The following is a 27,466-nucleotide window of genomic DNA, read 5'->3' on the forward strand; positions in this document are numbered from 1 at the left end:
GCACAGCGCGGCTCACACAGCACACTAGATGATGTGATGTTTGCTCCAAGCTGGGCAAGAGTCCCACGAAGTGATGTCTTACATCATCTTAAAGGCAAATGACATCTAGGCTGCCGAACGGTCGACGTAGAAAAAAGTCCTTTGGTGTGAAATTGTGTAGAGATCAGTGGTTTTCAACCCTTTTCATATCAAGGTCCATTATTTATTTGGCATTTGAGCCACGGACCACCGTTTGATGAGATTTAGCCTCTCAGACCCAAGACTTCGAATATTTTGTTATCGTTGGATAAGATTTTGTCAAAATAACAATTTTTCTGCGTTCTCTAATTGTGTTAACTTCTTGTAAATTAAGTAATGTAGATGTTTAACAATAATTTAACTTTTGAGAGCAAAATGAAACCAAATGGATCCCTACGGATCCATTTTGCTCTCAGTTTATGTTCTCAAGAGTTAAAGACCTATAAGGGTCCACCTGGAACCCCCTCAAGGACCACTGGTGGTCCCCGGACCACATGGTTGAGAACCACTGGTCTAGATATTAGAATATTAGGACATTATGTTGATGTCATTGAACGGGGTGGTGTAAATTGATTATTCAGCTGATGCAGGTCTTTTTAACCTTGAGTTATTTTTGTTTGTTTTAGGACATATGGCATACATTGAACCATCAATGCATTCAGAGGACAATGCAACAACGAAGATCCAGAGACTCAGTGAGGTGCAAGAGACTTAAGCTGTCCTAATTATCACGTTCTATTCAACTGATGGCAGTTGGATAAAAATAAATAAATGTTAATAAAACACACACACACACACACACATATATATATATATATATATATATATATATATATATATATATATATATATATATATATATATATATATATATATATATATATATATATATCATCAAATCATATATAATATAATAAAATTATTTTATTATATTATATATGATTTGAAATGGGCACTGTTTACATTTACAGACACTTCTGGGCTCCTGCCTTATCTTTTTTTTTTATTGCAGTGTTATTGAAAACGTTGTACTTTTCCTTTGCTTTTCCGCATGTTCATTTGCTGAACCTACTGAAATAAAAAAAACGGAAATCAAATCTCTGAGGCCTTTTGTTCTTGTAGCGAGAAGGCGTTGGTGATGAAACTCATGAAAGGACCCTTGACACATGGTTTTGAGCAGTGGTCACACTAAAACCCTGATCATTCAGAATAGCCTAGTGTGCCGTGGATGTAGGGGTTGCCATAGCAGCCATGATGGGGGACTTGAGTGGAATTCAAACAGTGGGGATTTAGAGCTGTGTACGCCATGGAGCTCCTCTCGTTGGCTGCAATCTGAGATTTTGCACCCTGCAGCCTACACACTATGTAAAATCTTCTCATGTTTCATGGATGGCCTGACCTGACAGTGCACAGTCAGTCGTGGTGGACTTTAATCCCCAAAACCATGTTCTTTATAAGCTGCAATCCGGGACTTATTGTAAAACGTTATTTTAACCAAAAGTACAATATAAGTATGTCTGCAGATGTTGGAGGTGGTATCCCTACTCTTCCATTGAGCAATGTAGACCCCTGTGTCGGGTAGGACACTTTACTGGTTGACAGTGATGGAAGAAGTACTCTGATTTTTTTACTCTAGTAAAAGTATCGATACCCTATTGTAGAAATAGTCTGTTAGAAATACAAGTTCGGGATTTACAATTATACTTGAGTAAAAGTACAAAAGTATTGGCATCAAAATATACTTAAAGTACCAAGAGTAGAAGTACTCATTGTGCAGAAGGTCCCATTTCACAAGTTTTCAAATGTATAAAATATGTTAAAATCCTTTGAAAATAGCCGATCTACAAGCTCACAACGTGTCGCCTTGCGACGCGTTGTGAGCTTGTAGATCAGCTATTTTCAAATTGCCAAAGTATATATCTGAAGTGGTTTTGTAATAATAATCAAAATCTACAAAGTAACTGACTAAAGTTGTCAAATCATTATAGTGGAGTAAAAGTAGAATATTTTAGTTTGAGATGTAGAGGAGTAGAAGTAAAATGATAGAAAATTGGAAGTACTCCAGTAAAGTAAAGATTCCTCAAAATTGTACTTAAGTACAGTACTGACAAGTTGACAAGTGGGCCTGCCTGAAGCTCATATCCTCAGGGACTGCCTCTATGCCTGAGAGATAGACATTTGGTCTCTCATGCAGGCAGGGGTGCAGGTTCGAAAAATGACCAATTACAGCAGTGAGTGATATTTGCTTATAGGTGCCAAACAAATAGATCTCTAGAATTTGAAGTGTTCGTATTTCTCTCACTCATCCTCCTATTGGAACTGTTTTCTCTTTGTCACTCATATCCACTTTATTTGCTGTTTCGCAATAATACTCTCTACGGTGTTGAGTTTCATGCAACTTCAGCTTGAATAATGTAAGACAATATGGATGCATCCCAGCTGAGTGTGAAGTAAGAAACATAACTGTACCATTGTGGCTTATGTATACACTAGATCATTTGTGGCTATTCAGGCTAAAAATAATATAGGCCTACTAAATTCTTGATTGATTTATGAAGAAATAGCCAATCTACAAGCTCACAACGACCTTGCCCGTGAGCTTGTCTGCTATTTTTGAAAAATGTTCACACACCATGTCCAAAATATAGATGCCGGTTTGAAAGTGGTTTCATTGCAGGTCAGGACAGAGCATTTTCTACATTGTGGTATTGCTACTTTTACGTAAGTAGATCATCTGATTATTTCTTCCACCACTGGGTTGGTTTTAGAGGCACAAGCCCCACTTCTGTCAATACTTTTCTTTTTTTTTAAATAGCAACTTCATACCAGCTACACCAAAAAGGTGTACAAGAAGAATTGTCTTGTTTATTTATAAACTTGTGCACTGTCCACCAAAACGGCCTCAAATCACTTTTATGTTTGTGGGGAGGCCATTCAAAGTTGCTGTTATGTCAAATTTGTGTGATGCAGTATAGTGCATTTAGTAAAGCAGTGAGTAGGCTCAACTAAATGCTACATATTGCAGCACACAGTCTGACCTAAATGCTCTTCTACTCTATAGCACATTTCAACTACAACATTGATTATCAATCTTATTAACCACTTAAAACACCATATTGACCGGGGTCCCCAAGGGCTCTATACTAGGTCCCTCAACACCAAATCTCTTTGCTGAAAATAGCAGATCTACAAGCTCACAGCATTGTCAACTTGACAGCTTGTAGATGAATTGAGTACAAAGGATCCCAATGGAAACAAGCCATAGTGCTTTCTTGGGTTTCAAATCCTCTTAACAGACCTTGTATTGAACTGTGGCCTACTTCCCTGTGCTTATCTTTCCAAACTGTTAATAAAGTATTCAATCAATTCAATCAGATCAGCAATTTGATAATCATTAGGCCATGGATCCCCGTTTGATAAGATTTGTATCTCTGGGACCACAATCTAAAAACATTTTTATTGTTAGACAACTTTTTTATGTTGAGAACGGCTGAACTACAGTAATTTTTCCAGGTAAAAGATAGTTTATGTGAATCAGCTCAGTATATTTAATACGGAACATGGATTTTGCCGCTAAGAATGAGATTAAGCTGCTTTCATTAGTTTCATTGATTTATATTAGGCACATTCCCATGACTCTGTGAAGTTAAATGCCTGCCTCTATACTCCAGTTGGATTAAAACAGTAATTGTTTCATTTGTTTGGGTTTGTTCAAAGTTTCTACAGTAAGCCGATAAAACCTTTTAACACCGAACGTCTGGGGATGTTCGTACTCTAATAAATTTATTGGAGCGTTGTTATTGCTTTAATTTTGTGTTAATGTGTTTTGGGGGACTCAGCACCCAAGGTAATAGCTTACTGTCTAGACAAAAGAGACTAGAGTACATTGATTATTCACAATTTAGTTACGTTTATAAGACAATTGTAGTTCCTAACAGCTTCAAATGTTGTTTCTTTTACACAAAGTGTACCAAAGAGACCTGCAGGTTTCATAACCCAGCAGTTAGGCTCAGTGTTTGCCAACAGTTGCTCATTGTTTGGACTGAAAACAAGGCTGGGCTAATTGTGTTGACCTCATAAATCTGCTGATTTGGGTTGTAGCCATTACAGCTTACAGGAATGTGCACCTGGGCCCCTAGAGGGCAGTGTTGCATATAAGTGTACTGTATGGAGAAAGAGAAACAAGACATTTATGTATTACTGGAGCATCAGCCAAGTGGTGTTCTCTACTATTAGCCTACAATCAGCTGTTTTGTTCCTAATGACTTGTGGAATAATACTGGGGGGGAAAAAAAAAAGTTAAGATGCCTAAAATGTGCTTAAAGTGATTGATTGATTGATTGATTGATTGATTGATTGATTGATTGATTGACTGATTGATTGATTGAATACTTTATTACAGTTTGCAATTTGTACAAAGGTACAATGATTGTTAAAAGGATAACACAAAAAGCCATAGGCGCTTGTTTCCATTGTGGTCCTGTGTATTCAATTCATTAAGACATTTAAAGACATACAATTATATACAACTAGAAAAAGAGCTCCATGGAGCACAGGTCTACCGTCTCCGCCAAGTCAGGTAGGTTATTGGGCCAGCAATGTTCGTAATTCGCCAATCAGGATGGAATATGAAAAATCGGACGGATCCGTCTTGATCACTTGACTATAGAGATAATGTTTTTGTCCAAACATCCAAACATCCAAAGTCCAAACATCAAATGATTTGCGTGATGTTTGGTAACAAATTGTGGGAGTAGCCTAGGCCTAGCCTGGTAAAGCCCCTCCCTCCGGAAAATCTCATTTCCATTTGATTTCCTGAAATAAATTACAAATGAGATTTCCGGAGGGAGGGTTTACCAGGCTAGCCTAGGCCTAACATAAAAAACTTTTTGTGCAAAAATAGGCCTCCTGGTGGCGCTATAATAGGGCAATGTTAAAGGGCAATTGTTCCTCAACGTAGTGCAAATGTGTGTGCAAAGTTTTACCGCAATCGGAAGCTGCGTTCATGATTTGCAGCATTTTCTTCAAAACGGGCCACTCCTGCAAACTTTAGATGTCAATCTTAGCCAATCAGGATGGAATATGATATGAAAAATCAAAGAGATCCGTCTTGGTCACATGACTATAGATCATGTGTGCCGATTTGCATGAAATTTGGATACAATTAAGTAATATCAAATAAATAGTTTTATAAAGTCGTTTTTTCCTTGGCGGAGTGCACATACAAAGTTTTACACAGATCAGTGCAGTAAAACACGAATCGGCCTGTTATAGGCTGCTTTGAATTTTTTGAATTTGAAAAGCAAAATTTCACGTAAATCACACGCTGTGTTCATGATTTGAGGCATTTTCTTCAAAACGGAGCACTCCTGCAAACTTTGGAAGCCAATCTTAGCCAATCAGGATGGAATATGAAAAAATTGAAAGACCCGTTTTGTTTGATGACTATAGAGATACTGTGTACTGATTTGCGTAATGTTTGGATCCAAATCTGATAAGCTGCATATATGCATCTGCATAAGGTTACTTCCCTTTCCGATAGCGGTCCAGTTGATTCATATTGCATGGAGGCCATGAAGGCCATGGCCACCATGACCCCTCAGTTTGATTTCCTTCAAAATATTATGCCCTGAGGCCAGAGTGTGGCCTTGATGCCCGACCACATTGCCCCAGCTGATTTAATCATTTTCCACTCGGCCATTTTCCTGTCAATAGTTTTTAGACACCAGTGTAATTTGTTAACTGACTCCCCATCCTCAAACTAGTCCATCTTTTGACTCAGGAGTTTGTATAAATATTGGTAATTTGTAAATACAAATATATATATATATTTTAAATAAACAGCTTAGCTATTTATTTATTTGGGTATAATTCAATTAATTGTTTCCAATCATTGTTTTATTTGATGGCCTTGCTAGTCTAGCATTAGGCCTTTGGATCCTCAAAAAAATTACAATACCGAAGGCCAAGTATAGGTTTGCCCATAAAATAATGAAATTCCAGGCCTGCTGGGTTCTCCACTGCACTCGCAGGAAGGAGGTCAACAGGTCTCCAGGAGTCTTCTTTCTCATGCAGTTCAAAGCAGTTCAGGAGTCTCTCAATCATGAAGTCCTACCTGGGAGTCGTTAGGAGTCGTTAACTCATGCACTAATCTCTTGCATAATGATATCACCACCAATGGCTGCATAGCAGTTGTTAATTGCTGTGCTGCTTTTCTGGTTGAAACACTAAACTGTCATTCTGTAAGGCAAAGCAACTCGAAAAATAGTAGAGAATCATTTGGTGGTTTTCTTGTCACTGTATGTTTGCACATACATGAAATTTGCCCTCTGCATTTCATCCATCCTAGGAGCAGTGAGCAGCTGTTGGTTTTAGCGCTCAGTGTTTTGCTCAGGCACTCTTCGACACATTGCTGAGACCCGGAATTGAACCATGGCCACCCCAAAATTATGCACATACACAAAATATTTATGAATTAGCAAAAAGAATAAAAGAAATCAAGGTCAGCTATAACGCAAATAAATTACCAACAGTCTGTCAGCATTACACGTCGATTTCCTTTGCCATTTCAAACACAGCTAGGCTAAGGGAGTGCACAAAAAACAGATGCATTATTCAATGCAGGGTCAGCTAAGAGGATTTAAAACCCAATGTTTTCATTGGGGTCCTTTGTATTCAATTCATAGATACATTTAATGCAAAACATCATAAAAACTGTTTTAAAACAGAAAAACAGAAACAATATTTACAGTTCGGGGGGAGGGGGGTCTAGGCTTTGACTTTGACTTTTTCGAATTGCAACCACCTATAGGTACTCTTTTAGAGCGGTTTTGAAGGAGAGAAGGGTTTTACACTCCTTCATGGCTTTGGGTAGGGCATTCCACATTTTTGTGGCATAGCAGGAGAACTAATTCAAACCCTTTTTAGTGCCAAATCTGGGTTGAACGTGATAAGTGGAGCTACCCGTGGTGTTATGATTGTTACGTTTTTGAAGTACTTTGACAGGTACATGGGTGTCTTATCGGTGTAGTGTATGTTGTAGACCAGGCTCATTGCAAGTTGCTGTACTCTGTCCTCAACCCTGAGCCATCCGACCCTTGCAAAGTGAGCAGGGGTTAGATGAGTCGTAGATGTAAGGCCAAGAAGTAGCCTTACCAGTCGTACCTGTATGTACCAGTCGATATTCCCATTTTAGTTGGTATTTATTAAAGTATTGCAGTTTACAGATAAATTAACATACCCGAAGCATTGTAGCTGTTTTTCTATTTATTGTCCCTCTGTCTAAGAACGTAGTAAGAATGTAAATTGTCACTCAACCTCCACCTCAGGACTCACCTAACCCCAGCTCACTTTGCTTGGCTGGAATGGCTCAGGGTGAAAGACAGAGTACTTAGGAACTTACAATGGGTCTGGTCTTCAAAATACGCAGAGGAAAAAGTCAGTGCCCACCATGTACCTGTCAAACTACTTCTCCAGAGTGAGAGACACCCATGGGCATAACACCAGAGGGAGCTCCCCCAAAATTTGACACAAACATGGGGGAAAATGCATTCTATTATACCGCCACCAAAATGTGGAATGCCCTACCAAGTACAACAGCCACGAAACTCCCCCCCCCCCCTATTATTGCTTTTGTGTAAATATATATTGCTTTTAGTGCTGTTGCTGATATGTAATGTATTGTCTGTCATTGTCTGAATTGAGATTAATTTAGTGCAATGGACCACAATGGAAACAATTAAGCCCCCTCACCCCCTATAACTATACTACTGCTGTAGTGTTTCTACTGCTAATAAAGTATTAAATCAATCAAAATCGTAGTCCCCTCTACCTGTGCCTTCCCAGATTATAGGCTGGGCCCTATTAAACCTATGACCCCCATTAAAAAAAAGCAATATAATCAAAATAATAGCAATGTGGCTTCCTTTATGTGAAGGAAGACAGAGAAAAGCCCAGTGACTTTGTTTTTTCCCTCTCTGCCCATATACTATACTCCATTATTTATTAATGTGTTTGTGTGAACTAAACTTATTTTGCAATCATGTATTATTGCCAAATCCCTGAATATTCTGCAGTGCCAGTGCATGTATTCAACTTGTTCGCCTATTTCTCTTAATTAATAGCAAATAAATAAATAAGACCCTCCAGTCAATCATCAAAATATATGATCTAAGATAATTAGTCGCGTATGGCTGTCATCATCGACAGACCAGCTGAGAGACAAAGGCCATAACGTCATGGATGAATTCATTCACATCCCCCCCCCCCCCTCTCTCTCTCTCTCTCTCTCTCTCTCTCTCTCTCTCTCTCTCTCTCTCTCTCTCTCTCTCTCTCTCTCTCTCTCTCTCTCTCTCTCTCTCTTGTTCTTCAGAGAAACATCAACTATCTATCGTCATGGACATTATGGAGAACAACTGATGTGACGTTTTATCATATTTATTATCGCACTATATTTACACACATGATCACATTCCCCTAGGACTCCCTACTCCTGCTCTTTTGACATGCGTGCGTGCGTGCGTGCAAGTAGCCTACTGTACAGTGAATAACTGCAAGAAGGAGTAAAGTTGAACCCGTGAGGGAATATATGATATTGCTGCAATTTAAAAACAATATTTGTAATGCCCAAAACCAAAGGGCCAGTCTTTCCCAGCCAGATTATGTCTTTTTAATCCACGATCAACATATTTAAGTGCATCTCTTCAGCCACATCATGTAAAACAGAAAGAAAAATATAAAAATCATATTCAGACAATAATAATCACTTAAAAATATAATAAACATTACAAATAAATAAGTATTTTTTAAAACATTAGACATTCTGTGATTTTTCCATTAGCTTTTTTAATTTATTTGTAATGTTTATTCTATCTGAAAGTGAAATATCCCTTTAATGATGTCAACGAGTATTATTATTAGCCGACACATCGGGCGGTGCTGTTTTGTTGACAACAAAGTGCAGTACCCCCATCGCGTCCGGCAGGCGGCGCCGCGCGTTGTAAACAGGCTCTCGGTCCTGTCTCCATTTTGTATGTTTTTCCAGGAGGTTAGCGCCTACTTTCTCTCTACCATGGCTCTAAGGTAGCTGACCGACTCCTCCGCCCGCTGCACCTCCTCCTCCGTTTCAACGCGCTCCTCCAGCGAACCAAACACTACTTTAATACTAACTCCACACGCCTAGAGAGAAGAAAGAAAGACACCGTTTGACGTGATTTGATATTATCCACATTAAGCTAGCGTTAGCATGTAGCTAGGTGGCTAGAGGTTAGCTGCTGGAGGAGGTAAACATCATCCAAGCTTTTTGGTGTTGATGATCATAGGGACCAAAACAATGCTGTCAGATGACCTGTGGAAACACAGCGGCTCTCACACGTCTAAAGGGTAAATAATAATCTGCACCCGTTTTGTTTTTGTTGTTGTCGAGTGATGATATTGTCGTTGCCGCGGTGGAGGGGGTTAATGTTTGCAAACAGAGCGGATTAACGAGGGCTTTACGTTAGCTAGGTGGCTAAGCTAGCTAGCTAGGTGGCTAACGACATTTTAGAGGGGAGGGGGGCACAGGGGGGGAATGTACTCTAATTTTTTGCTTAAGTAAAAGTATCAATACTGCAATGTAGAAATACTCTGTTGCAAGTAAAAGTCCGGAATTAAAAATGTATTTGAGTAAAAGTACAAAACTGTTGGTATCGAAATGTACTTAAGAGTACCAAAAGGAGAAAATAGTCATTATGCAGACTGTCCCATTTCACAAGTTTTCAAATGTATAAAATGTATAAAAACCTTTTGAAAATAGCAGATCTACAAGCTCACAATGTGACGCATTGTGAGCTTGTAGATCTGCTATTTTCAAATGGCCAAAATGTATATAGGGCTGAAGTGGTTATAATGTATGTTTTGCAATAATATTCTAAATCTATAAAGTAACTAGTAACTAAAGCTGTCAAATAATTTTAGTGGAATAAAAGTCCAATACTTGCCTCTGAGATGTAGTGGAGTAGAAGTAGAAAGTACTGAAATTTGAAAATACTCCAGTAAAGTAAAAAAAAAAAGCTCAAAATTGTACTTAAAAGTACAGTACTTGAGTAAATGTACTCAGCTACTTTACACCACTGGGGGGGGTGTCAGGCTAACGGCCAGTTCTGAGCTAACGTTAGCCTAGCCTAGCTTCTTGGACTGAACTTCCATGCACTGTGGTGTAGTAGAGCTAAATACCAACCGTAGTGTATATATACTATATTGTTTTAGTTTTTTTTAGAATTGTTTCAATTTTCTTTTTTACTCGTTCGTCCCATTGAGTGACATTGTGGCGTTAACTTTATGACGTGTTCATGTGAGCTGAAGACGTTTTAAGTGTCGAGGGCGCGCTTCGCCTTGCCTTGCAGAGAGGAGGGGACCACACCGTGGCAACTTCTCCCCGTGTTGTAACGTCAACACTAAAAAGTAATAAAGTAACTAGTGGGCAGTGGGGGAAGAAGTTCTCGCATGTTTTTATTTAAGTACAAGTATTAATACTGCAATGTAGATATACTCTGATACAAGTGAAAGTCTGGTATTCTAAATTTACTTGACTAAAAGTACGAAAGTATTGGTATCAAAATATACTTAAAAGTACCAAAAGTAAATGTACTCATTATGCATAATGTCCCGTTTCACAAGTTATTAAAGTAAAAGTATAATATTTGTAGTGGAGTTGAAGTAAAAGTATAAACAATTGTATATACTGAAGAAAGTAACAAGTACTTGAGAGTACATGGACTTAGTTACTTTCCACCACTGCTTGTGGGGCTTCCTGTACAAGACACAATTCAACGTAATATTAGTGTTAGAAAAAAAACAGTTGTTGCAGAGGATCAAATGTAACTTGAAATCCAGAAATTGCTAAAAAAAAAATACCCCCCAATACTTTATTTATATTTTAAACGTACTGGTTTGGGATAATTCATATCTTGTCATATCATTTAACTGCTTTGAGTGACAAGGGCTGGTATCATGTTCATTCAACTTTCCCTCCCTCTTGCTAGTGCCCTCCTGATTTTATAGATTTTCTAGAAGACATTGGGAGTGAATTTCTTCCGCTGTTACCTCTAGGACCACAATGTAAACAAGTCCCCAGGACTTTTTGGTGTTATCCTTTTAGCCCAAATGTCTGACTGTACCTGGTGCTGTTAACGTTTCTGTGTAATAAAGTATTCAATCAATCAATCAAATAGGGCTGTCACGATTACTAATTACAAAATTTAAGTTGACGATTAATTGTCACTCAAATAATTGCGATTTACGATTTTAATTGTGTGTTTGGCAATGAACATTGGAATATATGAATACAAAAAATATTTCTGTTTGCCTTTTAGGCTTAGTAATAAAAAATTGCACAGGGTAGATATGACAAATAATTAAATATACAAAGAAATTATGTGAAAATAGCAGCAATAGCTCATCTACAAGTTTGTAGATCTGCTATTTCTGCTTTTTTTTATTGTGATTATGCAAAAATAATTGCGATTATCCCAAATATTGGCGCTTAGACGATTATGTAATAATTGACCCAGGCCTATAATCAAACCATTCTCTGCCCTGTGCCTCTAATATGTCTGTGTTTCTGTCTCTCCGAAGGATCGAAAGATGGATCAAGGTGGAGTGAAGAAGATCAGATACACCAGAGATGACCATTTAAGTAAGCTGGTCTACACTGAAAGTCCAGACGAGGGAGCCCCGTTGAAGATCGCCCCCCACAGTGCCATGTCCATCACCTCCACCGCCTCTGTCATCCTACCGTCCAGCCCGTTGATGCAGCCCGGCGACGTCCCCAGCAGCCTCAGCGACATCTCCCTCCCAGAGGAGCTCACCTCGGCCTCCGTAGGCCTCTTCCTGGAGGACCCAGAGCCCAAAGGGAACACCAACAAGGACCAGAGGCTCCAGATTCAGACCCACTGCTTCTCCCGCCTGGAGAGCAGCATCGCAGACCTGACCCACTCCCCCTCCATGGACTCTCTCATCGGGGGCTCGGACCCCAACCTTTTCCCCATGAAGACAGAAGACTTCTCCATCGACAAGGGAGACCAGGACCCCATGGACCTGGACCACGTTGCCTTCGGGCACATCGGGAGAGACATGGACATGAACCAGAAGCTGTTCAACGACAACACCCTGGACCTGCTCCAGGACTTCGAGCTCACCGGCTCTCCCTCAGACTTCTATGTCGGGGACGACGCCTTCCTGTCCACGCTGGCAGACGATTCTCTGCTTGGGGACGTTACCCCGGAGAAGGACGGCAAGTCCTCTCTGGGTGGGACCGGCAACAACGCCGGCTCCGCCACTCTCAATGGCGGCGGCAGCCTCGGCATGCAGGAAGAATCCAGCTCTAGCGCGTCCAACACCCCCACCCCTACCACCCCCGTAGCACCCCTCACCACAACCACCAGCGCCTCCCTGACCGTGGTGGTAAAAAAAGAGAAAGACGCCGGCTTCATTCAGCTCTGCACCCCTGGCGTCATCAAGCAGGAGAAGTCGTCCGCGGGGCGGAGCTACTGCCAGGTGAGCGGCACGCCGTCCTCGTCTGACGTCGTCCCCCTGAGCCCCGGCGCCGCAACCATCTCCATCTGTGGGGTCAGCACTTCGGGCGGCCAGAGCTACCGCTTCGGGGTCAACTCCTCCGGCAGCACCGTGACCTCTGGTGGTAGCGGCAGCGGCGGGTCTCCGCAGCAGAAAGAACAGAAGCCCAGTGTGTTCAGCGTGTACCAGCAGCTGACGACAATCGGCGATTCTTGGAACCGGGCCCAGGGGGTCGGAGACGCGGCGGGAATGCAGAGGGCCAGCGAGACTTTCTGCACTGCCAGCTACTCCAGGTAAGGAATGTGTGCTGTGGTCTGTTTAGAGGCCTGTGTCAGAGTTATGTTTAGATCCATGAGTGGAATGAACTCCTGTACACACAGACAGAATTACACATTACTGTTGGAATGAGTAGGAGTTCATAGGCGCATTTTGAATGTTACTGTATTTAATATTAGGGTTGCAACTATCGATTTGTTTACGTAGCAATTCTATCGATTTGTATATCCTTTTTGAATTTTGTATATCAATTATCTATCAAGAAAAACCCATACATTTTTATAATCAACCAAATCGATTATTCTGATGAACCACTTAAGCTCTAATTTATACAACAGTGTTGTGTGAAAATAGCTACTCTTAAAGCTCACAATTTACCATGATACATTGTAAGCTTGTAGATCTGCTGCAGTATTTCTTTAAATAGACTATTTGATTAAAATGTATTATCTTTTATAATCAATTAAATCACATCGTTTGACTAACTGTTGCAGCCCTATTTAATATAACTATTGCCTATGTTATGTCAAGCTGAACTTAATTTCTGAGATTAGTATTTTAATGCAACTTAATTTTTTGTTTCTTCCATCTTTGAGGCTTGCATCAGCATGCACCAGTTCACTTTCTTTGTGTGTAGTATGTGTAGATACTAGAGAGAAATGTTTAAATTCCAGGCGTCACTACTGTCATTCCTTATCTTACCAACAGTGCTTTTGCCTTAGCAATAGTAGAGTGAAAGTGGGTTATGTGATTTTTGCCCACAAGTGCTGTCTCATGGCAGGCTTGAGAAATGTTTGCATAAAATCCAACAAATCTATAGCGTTTAATGTATAGTTCATGCATGATGACGCCGTTGCAATAATGGACTCAGATTTGTGTTGTGGTGAAAACAGGCACCACTGCTAAACACCAGGGGAATTCCACTTCCCTCAAGTCTCAAACATTCAACTGCAAAACAAGCCTGCGTCAGCCGTCAGTTTCACTGCTTGTTTAGCAGGCTGACCTCCTCCTACCACCGTTAAGTTTGTCATTGTTCATTTTAAGAACCACCCTGCATTCACTTTTTTTTAAATCTACTTAAGTTTGTTGTCCTGCTGTGCTGCCGAGTAGCTCCAGCTAAACTCAAACAGATGACAGATGTACAGTTACAGTACGATCTACTCTCTTGGTTAGGTCGTTTTAGGTATATTCATTAAATTCTCCAGCTGCGCCGTGCCAAAAATAAACCCATGGGGTGTGCAGTATCTGGGTGATCCAACTTCAGCCCACCCCCTTCCCCCCCAAAGAGCAGGTCAGTGGGTTCATTCAACAAATGGTATGAATGGGATTGTAGCATCTATGGAATGCTGCTGCAGCCAATTGTTCTGTTAGAGGAAGTTCTTTCAATATGGAATAACAGAAAGGAGGAAAAAGTGGGCCAGTTGTCCATGTTGTTGCTCACGTAGAGAGCTGCCTTCTGACTTAATTTAGGCTTTTAGCCATTTACAGTGATTGCTGAAGCTCGTGCAGAAATTGTTCCATGGTGTTACTGGTGTTGCGTGAGACCCCACAATGTATCTTTTGTCCACTTATTTGTTTGCTGCCTGTGTAGATTTTTATGGGCTTGCCTGTAAAGTTGGCCGTGGGGCCCCGAGGCCCAGTAGCTGACACTGACACGTCTTAAGAATGAAGCAGCTCTCAGGTTCGTCCTGGTGTTAATCGCCGTCGACGCGCGTTCACGCCTGTCTGATTCACAGCTTCTGAAGGGAGGTGATGTCTCCAACAAAAAAAAAACATGACATGCAGAAGAGTCTCATTCCAGCCAGGAGTACACCTCAGCTTATGGTTTTGTTTTGAAAAATCATTCTGTCCAAATGATTTTTTGACCCGAGTTGACATAGGCAGCGGAGACAGAATAACATTATTGAATAGACAACGCCTTCTGTCATGAGACGTCATGGATTCCTGTAAGCCGCCCTAATGGCGGTGATCGGGAACAGATGCGGCCGTGACACAAGATATGCCACATCTTGATTTCAAATATTGGCACTTTCACCCGTGTGTCCCTATTTTGGGCACGTCGTTATAGGCGAAATTATTCAAAAATCTCCAAAATAGTCAAACCCCTTCAGATCAGCAGATCTAAGTAGTAAGTAACAAACAGCTTTGCCATTCGTCGTGAGCTTATAAATTGCAATTTGTCGTACGACAAAGCATAATACAGGTCATACTTTATTAAGCACTGTCCTTGTGAGGTGTGTGCATGTGTGAGGTCATATGACTGTGGATGTTTCCATGTGCTGCGTGGTAGTTGGACACGTTTTCTGAGGTAGGTGTCTGTCTGTCTGTCCACCTCCACTTGTGTGACATTGACAGGCCTGGGAGAGATCGCACATGGCATCTCCCTGGCGAGAAAGGTTCCCGGCTCCTCTGAATTAGCATGCAGCGATGCCGCTGAAGTTGAAGCTCTGTGTGGACCTGTGTGAGCCCCTCTGGCGTCCCGTGCACTCCTCCCTGCCCCTCCCCCCCATGGGGGATCTGTACTAGAAGTCATAGAAAAGGTGGAATAATAGTTTAATCACATGTGCCTCTCTCCCTCCTCAGCCGAGGATTATTTCTCTTCCATACCGCCTCTCTGCTCGGATGCGTTTATGCTTCACCATTTTTACGATCTCACTCAAGGACCAGTTCTCACAATGTCTTATAATGGTCTGCTTTGTTTTCTCTTGTTGTTTGGATTGGAAGCCCACACCCTCGTCGTTTTGTTCACATTTCTTTTCATGGCATCGTGACCTACCTGATGTTGAGTTGACTTGAATGGGTTAGGGTTTGCCTGAAAGCTTAGCTGCAATGAAATATGTCGCAGGATGGGTATCGTGTAGAATCTGTAGATAACCCAGCAGTCTCTTATGTAACGTTAGTTTTTTTTCTTTCTTCCTGTGGTATTTCCTCTATGAGGCCTGTCAGTGACATGCCACAGAATTGAGCTCGCATGTTGTATGGAAACGGCATTATGCAGAATTAGCACATATGCTGCTGTTGACTTCAGAACAGCCGTGCGCTTGTTTGTCACATTAGAGATGGTTGCTTGCTGAAATAAGGGACGTTCTGCTCCATATGATCAACACAGTCATTCACAATGTCTCATATAGGTTAGTGGACTGCTGCCAAATCATGTGTGGAAGTAAAAAAACATAGCATAGGGTTTCATGAAAAGAGTTAACTTGTTGATATAATCACCAGCACGTACAACACGGAACACAAAGGCATGTTCTGTATGTTACAGCATGAAGTTCTTTATTACCAATACATGTTTTTTCAAGGTGTCATTTCGGCTTTCAGATGAATGCAAGGCGTTGGTTTTCACTGAGGCTTGAATGAAATGTAATTTCTTCTTCAATCCCGCCCTAATTTTTCCTGTGCTTTTAGATCCACGTGGATCATGGGTCATAACTTGTTAGTTTGTTACACCAGTAACTCTTCTTATGTCTGCCTCAGCTTGGCAAGTTTCATTGGTTTCATTGGATGCAATAATTGACATTAAAGGCCCTATATCTGGGATTGTTTTAACATATTAGGGTTATATTCCCATGCATTTTTAAAGATGGTCATGAATCCAAATATATAGGTCTCTTTCACTTTAACTTTATTTCTTTCTATTCAGACATGCAAACTTGTAGCTTTTCAGCTACAATAGCCGTTTTGAATCCAAGTAGGGCAATAGTGTCACACCTGACCCGAAAAAAAACATGTTGTTGTCACCCTTTTCACCTCGGGGCTGTTTGCATGCCTGTCTATTGCCTTTAATCACTGTTACAGCCTCAACAAACCCACATATATAACAAACAGTACCAACAAACCAATTGAAGCCCCATAATACAGCAATAACAATGTAAAAATAATCTAGTCTGTTCATCTATCAAGACCTATAGAATAAAAAACATTTTTCAATTCAACATTGCTACGTTTTATTTTTCTACCCATTTGTTTGTATGTGTATAACTCAGTGGGCCATATATATTCATATGATGGGAGCCTAAAAGCACTGAATTATAAAAAAGCCACATTGGCCTGTATGATGGATCAGTAAACAGCTGGGTCAGTGATTGGGGAAATGAAATGGACACTTTCCCTTTTGCTTCTTGTTGTAATTCATAAGCTGTGTAGCCACATCCCACAGACTTGGTTGGTTCATAAAGCAAAGAAGACTATAAATATTAAAACCACTGTCAAAAGAGATGTTTTTGTTTATAAATAACATTGGTAGCTGTGCAATTTTAAATATGGATCATTTCCAACCACAGCCTCGTGGCTTTGACCCATCTTAGACACATGCTAACATAAATAACATTGAAATATTTGTACAAGTTATGTACACAAGTTAGCATGGTGATTAATGTCAGTTTTAGTTGCCAATGTCTGATGAGGAAACATCTTGAGATTTCAGCAAGCCTGTTTAACCCATTCAATCCGGGAACGCATCTCTGTCATTTTAGATTTCTTTGGCTATTCAAAAATAGCAGATATGCAAGTTCATAGTGCGTCACTGAGTGCCGCGCTATGAACTTGTAGTTTTTTTTAAAAATCATGACAATTTGTGCAAATCTTTGAATATATATTTTTGAAAGCAAACATTTTTAACTCAAATCTTTGCTTCTGGGGGTCCCTGGAACAAAATATTTTGAGATGGGGGTCCGCGGCCAAATACATTTAATTTTGGGGGTCCTTGACATGAAAACGTTTGAGAACCACTGATATAGCAACAAACGGTTAATATTTAGAAGACATTTGTAGAATATATATAGAAAGATTTGCACACATTTTCACGATTTGTTTAAAAAAATAGCCAAATAAATCTTAAAATGACACCGATGCGTTCCCGGTTCATCTGAGCTCTGCTTGAATGGCCCTTGTGTTGCCTAGGATTTGTAACCAGATGCTGACAGAATCACATTTTATTGTAGCAAATTATTCCCAACTTTAAAACCTAAAGCCTAATCAAACTACAATTAAACCCAAGCTGTAGCTCCTCATACGGTGCAGAGGTCGATCTGTTCAGGCACAGAGATGCTAAATAATTAGTATTCATCGAAGTGTCTCTGACCCGCTGTCATGCCTGGTTCAGCACAGGGACAAGCATTAACCCGGGTAGGCAGGGCCACAGCTGAACTGGAGTCTGCCGAACAGTTGGGTCAGTGTGTGTGTTTTAGTCGTCAACTGTTTTCACATCTTATTAAGCCACAGGAATAGTCTCAGGCCTTCAGTCTTCACGTAGTATTTTGAGAGCAAGCTTTTGGAACAGGGTCTCTATTCAGTCTGTAAGGTCTGTGACACGCCCTCGGCCCCTCTCTTTCTTTCTCTCTCTCTCTCTCTCCCTCTCTTGTGTTCTCCCTTTTACTGCTATTGTCCTCTTTGGTGCTCCAGCTTCCTGTAGACAAGGGCAGAAACCTTGACAGTCAGCAGCAGCTATGAGCTAACATAAATCACCTTTATGCAGCCATGTTTTGTGCGTGTGTGTGCGTGTGTGCGTGCATGAATGCTTATACGTGAGTGAGAAATTGTCCAGCACCTACACACTCATGCATGAGTGTGTAGGTGGTGTGCGCATGTGTGAGTGCGTGTGGGTGTGTGATTAGCGCTGTGGCTAGCAGGCAGGCAGACCACAGAGCTTTGCTGTGTAGCGCTCCTCCACTCTCCTGACCTACTTTTCCCTCTCGCGTCCCACAGCTGGCGCAGGGTAAACACTCCGGATCAAATGCCTGCCATTCCAGTTGCGTTTCTCTCATTACTGCACACATTTCCTCCTCCTCCTTTAACCACATCTTCTTTTGTTATTGTTGCCTTGTTTTTTCTTCTAGAAACTCTCAGATTTTGAGGTTAAGAGGATCTAGCTAAGCCTGTGTTTTCAGTTTGATAAACATATCCTGCTGAGCTCGCTTCGCTGCTGTACAGTACAGTTGGTTGCTGCCGAGTCAGCAGATTGAAACTTTCTCTGAAGGAGTTCCTCCCACATTCAGTGGTATGCATTCCTGCTTACAGTCCTACAGCAACAGTAGTAGCTACCCTAGTCGCCTCCAATTCACTTTCACAGCCCAGTAAGCCACGCAGTCCCTGCTGTGCTTAATATGGAAACTTATTTGGAAACTTTCTTTTCTTGTGCGGAGTCAAGGGTTAGGTTCAGTATTCCCTTGTTGATGTTTGAAGCCAAATGGCGGCCGACTGCTCCTGGCTACAGAACCCAGTTGTGTATAATGCCTGATTTATACTTGGTTACGTGTTGTACATTGGAAATAAATGGCATATCTGTAAGCTCACAACGTGTCCCACTGCAACGTGTTGTGAGCTTGTAGATCTATTTTTGAAGTAGAAATCAGTCGGTAAGCTGGCTTTGCAGTGAGCGGTTCGAAGGCCTTCGTGGAAGTGGCAGGGCAGAGGAGTGAAAGAATAGAGACGGATCTGTTTAAAGATACCACGTGTGAGGGCTTCCTCGCTAGTGTGTCACAAATATAATCAAAGCCTGTGGCCATAAACTCCTCCCTGTGCCACTAGCAAGCTGCTCCCAAGAAGGGCTGACAAAATATACACGGTGCAATGCAGTTAATTCTCTTGTGACGGCTTGCACACGCGAATATCACAGACCCGCTCGGTGGCCTGGTGTCCGTGAAAATAATTAATTAGCTACGTCATGAGATGAGAATTAGTCCATGTTGCTGTAGGGAGGCAGGCAGGGTGGGGGCAGAATCTCCTGTAAGCTTTGCGAGCTTCGGCCAGACCAAGCAAAGCCTTGTGCTTTTGTTTGTCGTGTGAGAATGATTCAGAGTGAAGGGACCAGTTCCTCTGTCTATTTTGGTGGCTCTTACCCTCAGGGAAGGAGCGGTTCCCTCCGAGGGAGGGAGAGAGAAGAGAGAATTTAAGAGCGTGAGAGTTAGTTTAAGATAAGTCGTGGTGTGTAATGAGGTTGGCTTATGTTAGCCAGATAGATGAGAAATGGTGAGATAATTGTTTGGCCCATCTGCTTTTATCCACATTTACACCAGCACCACCCTAGACCACCCAGCACCACCCACAACCATCCAGGACCACCCAGCACATACAAACTCCACCCAGGCCAGCACTGCCTTGCTGACCCTTTCTCCGGGCTGTTGGTTGTTTAGGGGTGTGAGCTTAACACAGGCCCCACACACGTGACAGAGACGGTCCCTAAGCAAAGCATTGAGGATCGCGTTCCTGTTTGTTTCAGTGGGGTTGACGGGGCAAAAGTAGGTTAATGAGGATGATGCAGGCTGTGTAAGTGGGACGAATGTGCATGCACGCACGCACGCACTTGTCACCTGAAAAGATGAAGATGTTAGATGGGAGAGTGCTCTGATCTGCCAGCCTAACAGCTAACCATGGATTAGGACTTGTCAAGCAGAGCAGTGAGACACAAGATAAGTACCTTATTTAAACCCGCACTGATGTGAACACCCCGGGTTAACCTGACTGGTTACCGTTCACTGCACTTCTCTCTCTCTCTCGCTTGAGGCGAGTGAAAGTTGGCTGTGGAACCCCATCCACAGCCCGCAGCGCGGTTACCCGTGCACCGCATGGGTTCCCATGCACAGCCCTGCAGCATGCGTTCACATGCACAGCATGTAGTGCGAGTCACGGTGCACTGCCCGTAGCTAGAGCCCCCGTGCACAGCCCCTAGCTCTGTGCTCTGACCAATATTAAACTCTTGAGAGAATGTGAGAACTTCCGGCAGACGGCTCCCTGGCACTCAAAGTCGCCATATGGTTTAAAAAAGAGGAAATTCTGTCTCCCCGCCTTGTCATGCACCCGTGATGGGCGTGTCTCTGGGAAATCCACAAGAGAGAAAACAGATTTTGACCTTTATCACAGCAAGGACAGGCCGGGTAAAGCTGGGACAGTTCTACATACCAAATGGGTTTCTAGATTTACATGGGAGGATACGTTCTTTACTGTGTACAACAAACAAGGCTATTCTTGTTTGCACACATATGTGTTGGGGCAAAGCAGTCACTGTGGGTCTAATTTGTTGTTTGGAGTAAAGTTGAATAACAAGCGCTATACCATAGTAATTGGATTTAGCCTAGTAGCTCTAAAGTCTTTCCATAAAGCTGTCCTGCTCATACCTTTAGCCCTGATCTCAGCCGACCAATGAAGAACAGCCTGGCTGCAGCCACTCCCCTCTGTGACATCACCCTGCAGTGACATCAGCCTATCCCACCCCAACGCCTCACTCTAGGGGCTTGAGGGGTGTGTGTGTGTGTATGTGTGTCCATCTTAACAGTGTGTTAAGGAGATCCTGCGAAACTGCCTTCTACCGTCCAGTCATGTGATTAAACAGATGGCATGTTGGTAGCATCATAGCAGCCTCACAGCCCTGTGTGTGTGTGTGTTTGTGTGTGTATGTATATATATTTATGTGTGTGTATATATATATATATATAATATACACACATTTTATTTATATATATATTTACACATATATATATATATTTATTTATTCATATACAGTATACTGTATTTATAACCCTCCCTCTGCTGTAGTTACTCGTGTGCTGATTGTACAAACTGCAGGCCATCGCACACACTTGTAAAGAGGACAGTGGCAGCATCTCTGTTTATTGTCCAGCTAGTAACGGCTCAATCTGTAGCCCTCCTCAATTCACACCAGCGCATTAAAGTGATGCATGCCCCCCTCATTCAGACACCAGAGAACTGATGCATCGGTCATTAACGTGACTAAAGCGCTCTGCAAGTTGTCAGGGAAGAGAATAGCTATAGCCGTATTCAGTATGTGAATATACCATTTGTCAGCATCCAACATGAACTTTAACCTGTAGCTGTATGCTAGGCTACCAGTCCCCTTCTTTGTGACATTTAAGGGCTGATAAGAATGCAGGAAGAAAGCCATGTTGCTGATCCATGAAACCTGGATTGTTTTGCGCTGTGCCCATGCAGCTCTAGCAGGTCTAGGATGTAGTCATTCGGTTGCATTTTATGTACGAATAGAGAGAATCCAAATGGAGAGAAGAGGTTAGTAAGCCACTTGAATGTAAATGTGATATTTGATTTGCTGCTGGTAGCAGCGCTAGACAAATAAAGCTTGGAATGCAGCTACTTAAATGCGACACATTTCAAGCTTCCTCCGGCAGTGTCACAATGCTGACATGTCAACATATAAGTGGAGAAAGGAAATGACAAGATCACATGAGGACTGAGACAATGGGGAAAAAATAAACGCATAATAATGCTCTGAACTCATACATACATACACAAGAAACTATACAAAGAAACAATAGACAACTATTTACAAATAAGCTGACCCATGCATTAAGAAGTATTGTAAGAAATGGATCATATGCAAAAGACAAATCACATCTAGAGGACCAAAAGAATAGATAATCTAGTTTAAATAAAGCAAGATAAGTTTGTTGTTCCCTGTCTATCAGGGGTGACCGTACATAATTTGGACGGAACGTGTCTCTGTTTTTAAGAGTAGGCGTTTATAATCCCCACCTCACTTTGGAGCTTTTATTAATTCCCAGCCCCAGAATGTAATGTCATTACATTTACGTCCACGTTCTGTGAAGTAGACAGCAAGGAGATAAGTGGAATCCTCTGTCTGGGAATGAATGGTACTTCTGTGTTCAATGATGTGTGTGCGTAAGATATGGGTTGCTTTACATTTATAGATTTTCGGGCAGGGGCACCGTATGGCATAGATCACTCCTTCGGAAGCACAGGTAGTGTGCTATTTGACAGACATGCAAACTTGTAGCTTTTCAGCTACAATAGCCGTTTTGAATCCAAATAGGGCAATAGTGTGACACCTGACCCGAAGAAAAAAAAAACTATATTGTCACCCTTTTCACCTCGGGGCTGTTTGCATGCCTGATTTGAACATACGACCTGTTTTAGCACAACGGTATTCTTTGATGTTGTATAGCGAGAGGCCAGACAGATCAATGACCACAGGGTGGGTGTGAACGCCTTCTCTGTCTCTTGACTTGCATTGCATTCTTGTCAGATGAACTGAACAAAAACAACCCCGGACCATCCCGTCTTGGCAGAGCAGGCGGGCGATGGTTTGATCGTTGCCTAGTTGTTGAAACGGGGAAGATCGAACCCACCCCCGCCCTCGGGCCCTACTCGGGCGTACCAATAAAGGCAGATGCTAAAGCACTTTGAAGATGCAGGAAATGAAAGTCCACGAACCGGCACAGAACAATTCTGTTGACCACATCTCTGAAGAGGTAAAAGGGCAACTTGACCAGACATCCTTATTGACCACATTGCAGTATCGTTTCCATCCGGCAGTACTGAGAGCAGCCCTGTCACGTCCGTAGGGCAGACTACTTGATGGGTGTTTATCATGCTGCTGAGTGCTACTGGAGTCAGTTCTTTGAAGTCTAATGCAGGTCAATGTGGTCAATAACACCCACTGACTGTCAGGGGTTTGGCCTGCTCTCTCTCTCTCATATCTAATAACCTGATGGAAAAAGTATCAATACTGCAATGTAGAAGTACTCTGTTACAAGTACAAGTCCGGAATTCAAAATTTACTTGAGTAAAAGTACAAATGTATTGGTATCAAAATGTACTTTAAGTACCAAAAGTAAAAGTACAATTTTTTTTTTTTAAATAGCAGATCTACAAGCTCGCAACACGTCGCGATGTGACGCGTTGTGAGCTTGTAGATCGGCTATTTTCAAATAGCCGAGGTTTAAAATAGGGCTAAAGTGGTTAATGTATGTTTTATAATGTAATAATTTATATCTGCAAAGTAACTAGTAACTAAAGCTTTCAAATCATTGTAGTGGAGTAAAAGTATTGAAAATTGGAAATACTCCAGTAAAGTAGAAGTACCTGAAAATTGTACTTAAGGGCAGTACTTGAGTAAATGTACTTAGTTACTTTACACCACTGTGTACAAGTATGTGAACTTCGTGCGGGCCACTACGTATAACGGCCAACGGTCACTTAAAAATCATCTGCTATCAAATGTAGCTGTTTGTTTTTGTTGTGGTGGCAGACGGCCTGACTGACACACACACACACACACACACACACACACACACACACACACACACACACACACACACACACACACACACACACACACACACACGGATGGACAGACAGACGTGTTTGTTGCCTTGCTCAGACTTCCATATCCTCTGAGTGTGGGCGTTGTTATTGCTGTGGCCAGGCTCAGAAAGGGGGTGGGGACCTCTGCGCAGAATGAATGCCGCAAAGCCAGGAGCCCTCTAGTGGCGGTCTCGAGCAAGTGCGCGCTCAAACCGGCCATTACTGTGGCTGAACGAGTGCAGTTACTCTGAAATCAAAGGGCCCGAGTTCCTTTATGACAACCGCTGGCATCATGATGAGCAGACCGCAGGATCATTTGGGCTTTTAAAGGAAGCCACATTGGGACTCGCCCTCCTCTTAAGATGTTGGACTTGATGCTAAGTTGGGGGAATGTGAAGACAACAGAGGCTGCATTGTCTCTGTTGGGAGGTGCTCCAGCACAGCTTGTTTGTAAACTGGACCGGACACATGCAAATATGTGTGTGGACTAAAGTTAGACTTGTGGAAACTGAGAAGATATTTTCAGGAGAAGGGCTTAACTATTTGTGTCCCTCTCCAGCTCCTGTCTTAGATTTATAGTTTTGCACTTGGATTATCAGTTTAAATATATTCTAGGTATTTTCTTTACTGAGAGACAGTAGGTAGGTGAAGAAAGGCAGAATGGATGAGACAGCAATTCTGATCAGTTAAATAAATGTAATACTTTATTAACTCTAATACTAAATGTAATACTTTATTAACCCCAGAGTCCCTATTTTGGGCATCTCAATATAGGCATTATATTTAAAAAACTTTTAGCATTTTTCAAAAATAGCCAATCTACAAGTTCACAGTGCCTCGCGTCTTTCGAATAGCCGAATTATAAAATAGGTGGTTAAAAATCCACCCAAATACAATCCCATTTTGTAGTAAAAATTATATCAAAATAATTGTAAAGTCTGTTGGTTCTATTTTAGACTTCTTCTCTTTCTTTGCCAGAAATATTGTCTTAGCCTCCAAGCCCGAGTAGAACAGAAATGCAGAGTCAACATTCTTGCTCTGTTGTACAGTTACTATAGGTTACAAGTCAAGTCCCAGACATTGTTCGGTTATAGAGTTATCTGGCCATACAGTACCAAACCGCTCCACATCTAAAAAGGCCGATGTCAACATGTGCTGTGAAGTTTTTAAGCTGCCCAGACTTCTACAACTTTAAATCGTTGCACTTTGAGACTAAAGCCTGCCTAATGAGTTGGCGAGTGGAGTGGACTCTGTGTGGAAGTTGCTTTGCTAGCGTGTTCAGCAAGGTATGCTGCTTGTAGTGTGTAGATGAAAGGATGTTAATGCACACATTATTAGGCCTATATTAAACTCATTATTAAATAAGATATTAATTTCATATCCTTCTCTACGTTACTGTACATAGCTTTGCCATCATCTGATCTCATCTGACTCAGTCTGTAGGCGTTGGAAGTACACCGTTTACACAGTATATGTGTAACGCAACAACACTTCAGTGGTGTGACTGACATCTGTCTGTAGCATGTGCAGAGACGGAGTATTGTGTAATTGTGTGTGTTGTCTGTGGGAGAAATACATTTGTATTGGTTCTATGCAAATAAGTTATTTATCTATGTTTTATGTTTATTCAGCTTTCAGCATGATCACAGGTTTAAAAAGACAGGAGCCATTAAAACAGTGAATTATTTTGTTGTTCAATATATATGTATCTATGTAGCAAGATAATAATTGTCATGCCTACTGGTAGATTGTAAGATAGGTGGCATCCTCATTTCCTTTTTTGGGGTATTGAGTTTTTTCTCTAAAAGCACAGACCATGTACAAGGCAGAGATATATTTATGTAACAAAAATGAATTTAAATATCTGTTGGATTCAACTTAACTGAATCTAGAATTAGAGGAAAATGGGTTATTACTTCACTTCCATCTTCTTAATAATATGTCGGACGTATAGCACTTTTCCTGGTATTTAGATATGCATTACATGAACTTAACAAATAACTTAATTAAAGCAAAAGAAATGGAGGTTAACCCATTAACTGCCAGAGGTATTTTCATATTTTTTTAGCCAGTGCCAGAGATTTTTCATTGAAAAAAAAAAGTACTCATGAGCCGAGATACAGAATTTTTAAGTTAACAAGGAAGTGGATAGGAGTCTAGATCTTCAAAAAATCATATCTCCTTGGTCTTTGGGTCAAATTGGAAAAAATAAATAAAATAATTGTTTTAGTTCACGTAGATCTACGCGACTGGCACGTGGCGGCTTTAAATAGGTTCGCGTAGATCTACGTGATTGGCAGTGAATCAGTTAAACAAGACACTACAGTAAACAAAAAATAAATAAAATACAATGGTAAAACAAAGGAAAAAGCTGAGGAATGTACATTCTTCAACAGTGTTTTTAATTTTTTCATTGATTGTAACTCAACATTTTCTATTTGGTATCTGTCCCTTCCAGGCAGGACGGGATTGCTACTCCAGCCACAACCCAGGGAAAGCCCAGCGGGACCACTCATAAAATCTGCCTGGTGTGCTCTGACGAGGCCTCAGGCTGCCACTATGGAGTTCTCACCTGTGGAAGCTGCAAGGTGTTCTTCAAGAGAGCAGTGGAAGGTACAGAATATGACCACAAGCTGTCTCTATGGCTACATGTCGGGTATAGAAATTAAATACTTGTTTCCCCCCACTTGCACCTGATGCAAGGACAGAGGAAATGAAGAAATATGTTGTTAGAGAAGTGGCCCGTCAGTTCCTTTCGAAGCACCCATTTATGGTTCTGTGACTCTTGTTTAGACGCATAAAAACAACGATGGCAATGAAAGAACACTCTTTGTTGTTGTTTTTGGTACATTTGCACTTACGTGAAAGTTGTCCTCTGCTTTTCCCCATAAGAACTATTAGGAGTAGAGGACGTATTAATACAGCGCCTGAGAGGCAGTCTGATTACCAGACGGCCTCTCTACCCAAGACAGCTGCCCATTATGTCACAGTTTACTTCGCTCTACTACAGTTTCAAATTGGCACCCACGACACCAACTCGCACACACTCAAATGATATAACATTGCCAGCTGTAGGGGTGGAGTCTTTAACTTTCAGCTTGGAAAGTCTTCTGGAAGGATGCACCCACGTTTCCTCGCTGATAACTCCTCAGAGATGCCTCCTAATCCTCACTCCTTACTCCTTGGGGCATGAATAAGAGACCTGGCATGACCGTCCGAATGGCAAACCGACTTGAACTTCCAGGTTCAAGTGAGGATAGAGGAGCAAGGAAATACCAGGCAGGAGACCTGGGATCCAGTTTCTGCCACATCAGTCCATAGAGTTACATTTACAAGAGGGCACACTTGTCATGTGACCCTGTCATTATCGTCACTATTTTTCAGTTTGGGAAAATTGCACTCAAACAAACCCTAGCTAATTAACTAAACACACACACACAAACACACACATGTACACACACACACACACACAGATGTTGCAAGATTGCTGCATTTATTTTGGAACTAAGATGCTGTAGTTTCCATCAGTACGTATTCAAGATTG

At 41.5% G+C, this 27,466-nt stretch overlaps 1 protein-coding gene across 1 annotated transcript in view; it reads left to right on the forward strand.

The window, feature by feature from the left end:
• Positions 1–9,070: 9,070 nt before the first annotated feature.
• The window catches only part of nr3c1 (nuclear receptor subfamily 3, group C, member 1 (glucocorticoid receptor)), a 30,501-nt gene continuing 12,105 nt past the window's right edge, over positions 9,071–27,466 (forward strand). Inside the window, exons 1-3 of the mRNA XM_080416394.1 lie at positions 9,071–9,399; positions 11,632–12,863; positions 26,381–26,535. Coding sequence (XP_080272520.1) covers positions 11,641–12,863; positions 26,381–26,535 — 1,378 coding nt within the window. The 5' untranslated portion in view covers positions 9,071–9,399; positions 11,632–11,640. The remainder of the gene's footprint in view (positions 9,400–11,631; positions 12,864–26,380; positions 26,536–27,466) is intronic.

Source organism: Gymnoscopelus braueri (genome assembly GCF_963280865.1).
Source record: "Gymnoscopelus braueri genome assembly, chromosome: 20".
Lineage (NCBI taxonomy): Eukaryota > Metazoa > Chordata > Actinopteri > Myctophiformes > Myctophidae > Gymnoscopelus > Gymnoscopelus braueri.